The 3370-nt window shown below is 46.1% G+C and overlaps 1 protein-coding gene across 2 annotated transcripts in view; it reads left to right on the top strand.

Moving 5' to 3' along the window:
- The first annotated feature begins 975 nt into the window (after positions 1-975).
- Positions 976-3370, top strand: part of UBAC2 (UBA domain containing 2) — a 162727-nt gene continuing 160332 nt past the window's right edge. The window contains exon 1 of one of the 2 annotated variants that reach the window (XM_011363218.2): positions 976-1148. In XM_011363218.2, coding sequence (XP_011361520.1) covers positions 1118-1148 — 31 coding nt within the window. In that variant the 5' untranslated portion in view covers positions 976-1117. The remainder of the gene's footprint in view (positions 1149-3370) is intronic. The other variant, XM_011363217.2, reaches the window with a different exon arrangement.

Below are 3370 nucleotides of genomic sequence, written 5' to 3'. Positions count from 1 at the left end.
CCCCGCCACTTATTATTAGTATGAAGGTTGAGGAACGAGAAGTCTCTTATGTATCTGCTTCCTGCTGAGGAGGGTCGTGGTCCTTGCCTTTTGGGGTTTCATGGAGCTCTTTCTCTTTCAGCCTTAGACAGGGCATTGGGTTTCCTGCTCAAGTGCCGCCTCAGTCCACGAACAAGGAAAAGATATGAACTTGTTATTTAAATCATACGTCTATTAATTTCTATTATTGATTTGCCTATTAAGTGAGTAAAGGGAAACAGGCTTGATTAATATATTTCTTAAAGAATAAAGACCTTTGGCCTAAAGTCCCCTCCCCTCTCAGACCCTTAAGAACCTTGCCTGGCCTAATGCTATTTCTGCTAACAATGAGCGGATAACCCTTATCAATAGCCAGAGGATCTGAGTCACCAGTTTCAGGGCAATTACAGTGCAATTACCAGTTACAGGGATTTGAGGGAGAGGGCCTTTTTACTTAAAGGAGGAAAGAAAACAACTAGGTTTACTAAAAAGATTAATAACTGCAAGCGATTTCCTGTTTCATTTCCTGCTAAAAAATTAAGAATTTTTAATGAGTTATGTCCCGTATCAAAACCTTTTGGTTTGCGTAAGCTTTTAACGCTCTTAACTGGGGACTGCTAAGACCTTTGGGGAGCCTGCCCTAAGTCAGAGCATGCGTGGAAGGCACTCTCAGTCCCATCCATGGCGCGGTTAGAGGTTGCCAGGAATGTTCCTGCGCTCGTAGTCTCTGCGGCTACCTCAGCTCCAGGGCCTGAGGGCTGCGCTGAGCACTAAAGTGCCGCTCCCAGGAGTTACACCTTCGCTCTTCCCACGCCATCCCATTTCTTTTCCAAAGGGTGCGGGCGGTCGGCGGAAAACCCCGGAAAGGCGGACCCTCTCGCCGACGGACACACTTCCCTTCCCAGGGAGGAAAGGAGGCGCGGACGAAGACGCGCGCCCCACAGGACGCGCATGCGCCATTCACTAGCGGCCCCTGGAGTGGAATCGTGTTGCCGGACTCACCGCCCCGCCGCGAGTGCGCCTGCGCAGTCCTCGGGTCCTTTCACCTTTGCCTTCCCTCCCCCTGTAGCCCCGCGGGGGCTCTGGGTAGGGTGGAACCATGTTCACCAGCACCGGCTCCAGTGGGCTTTGTGAGTACCGGCTGCCGCCAACCTGGTTGTCCCCTACACGCTACCCTGCGCACCTTGAGGAGGAGGCTGGAGGCAGCGGGGGCCCTTGGGGTTGCAGGAGGTTTGCGGGCCGATCATCCTGGCGGCCGCACCTTTTGGTGGTTCCGGCTCGTCGGGGGCAGCGGGCCCCGCCCCCACCTCAGCCTGGGGGGCGGGGGTGGCGAATGGGGACTGAGTCCCGGCGACAGCCTCGGCCCCCACCTACGAGCCTCAGGTGCGATGTTCAGGTGCTTCAGGAACTGCTGCAGATCGGCTCGGCAGTTAGGGTTAGGCTGGGTGCACTGTTGGTTTCCTAGCCCGGCCTCTTATCCTCAGCAGTGCGTGTGCCAGGCTGAAAGAAGAGGCTGTCCTGGTGGAGGCAACGCTGGAAGTCTGCCCTCTTTCTAGTCACCTTCCTCCATTCATTTAAGCTAAAGAGAGACTGTACCCCCCACCCCGCCCCCAATGCAGATTACAACCTCTGGTTCAGGGGGCGATCTCTGAGTTTTACTTAGATTTCTGTCTTAGTCTCACATAAAAATTTTTAGGCAAAAACTGATTAAAATACTTTAAAGTGGAAGCAAGTTAGGAAGTCGTGTGTCAGGAAAGCGCGGACCTTACGGCTAGAGTTGCTTGGTATTTTACATGAGTGTCAGCAGCGGTCAGCAGATAGAGAGCAAACAAGTATATATAGCCTTTTAACAACTTTTTTCTTACTGAAATTATTTAATTGACTTTTGGTAAGGTGGACTGTATGTTAACAGTACTGAGATTAGGCACTGATGCAGCAACAATGAACTGTTTGAACAGCTATAATTTTGTAACTTCTTGTCACTGTTAGTACTTCATATCTTTATACATGTGCAGTTAATCTTTCCAGAGTACAGACACAGTTGACATTTCTGTTAAGAGTCTGTTGTGAATGTTAGGAATCTTTTTTTAGAGAATACATGTTTTAGTGTGAGAGTATCAGAGCCACAGGCATAATATTAAATCTTCCTCACTTTTCAACTACTCAGGTTTTTATGTATGATTTCCCTTGTTTCACAATTAATTTGATTTATGGCATCTTTCAAGCATTAGCTTCAGAGTACATTACCACTAAGTACTAGCTAATTAATTTTTTCCAAACTACCTTTGACTAAAGAACATTCTGACTGTTGATGAAACTGACAGTCAAGCAGGTGATGTGATTTTCCTGAGATCACATAGTGAGAAGGTGGATGATACAATTCTTCAGTTTTAGTTGTTCTTTTCAGCATTTTGAGCTATCTTTCCTTGATCAAAATGCAGAGAAAAATTAAAAAGGCAAGCATAATCTGTTATTGATTACTATACTGTTTTAGCGATTATATTAGCAAAGTATATACAAATGTGATACATGGCGACTCAGGGAAAAGTAATAATTATCTGTGGCACAGGGTGGATGAGTATTGAATTCTAGGAACCAAACTGCTGCCCATGGAGAGGCTTAGGCCAAGGGCTCCTCCTTAGCTGTCTTGCCCTATTCCTAAAATACGTATGTCATAGCTTAAGAGCTGATGGGATGGCCATTCCTCAGTAGACCATGTCTTTCGTGCTCATTTAACAAACATTCTAGACATATACTGTGGGCTGAAAACTCGCTAGGTGCTGGGAACCAAACATAGAGCAAGTCTTGGTACCAGTGTTTACAGTGCTTGCAGTGGGGTGTAGGCATAGTTTTTTCAGGTCTGATCTTTTGGCAAGTCTAGGTGTGAGCAGTTACCCAGCTTTAAAATTTTTTCTTTGCAAGGCTACCTACTGAGAGAGAAGTGGTTTATTTTAGGTAAGAAGTATTGCTGTTTGGTAAGTCAAAGTTCTGATCCTGGTTAAGTATCCTGAGGAAGAATAATCTGCCTATCCCTGACCCCATGAGCAGTGATAACATTCTCTTTCTAAGGGAAAAATCTCTGCCATTGCCTACCACCTGCATATTTCTCACATTTTGTGACTAGTAGATAAGGATATTTTAGTGTTATGCTTGTAACACTTCCCTCCACCCCATTTATTCATTCAAGTGTCTGTTGAGTACCCATGTAAGCCACATACTATTCATGTACAGAGATTAAAGTGGTAAGCAGGATAAAGGAGACCAGCATCAAATAGGTTAACAAATAATTAATGTGATTTCACATAGTGATAAATGTCGTGAAGAAAGTAAGACGGTAATGGTAGGGACTGAG

This window comes from Pteropus vampyrus, unplaced genomic scaffold (assembly GCF_000151845.1).
Source record: "Pteropus vampyrus isolate Shadow unplaced genomic scaffold, Pvam_2.0 Scaffold83, whole genome shotgun sequence".
In the NCBI taxonomy this organism is placed as follows: domain Eukaryota; kingdom Metazoa; phylum Chordata; class Mammalia; order Chiroptera; family Pteropodidae; genus Pteropus; species Pteropus vampyrus.
This window is presented reverse-complemented; position numbering and strand designations above follow the sequence as displayed.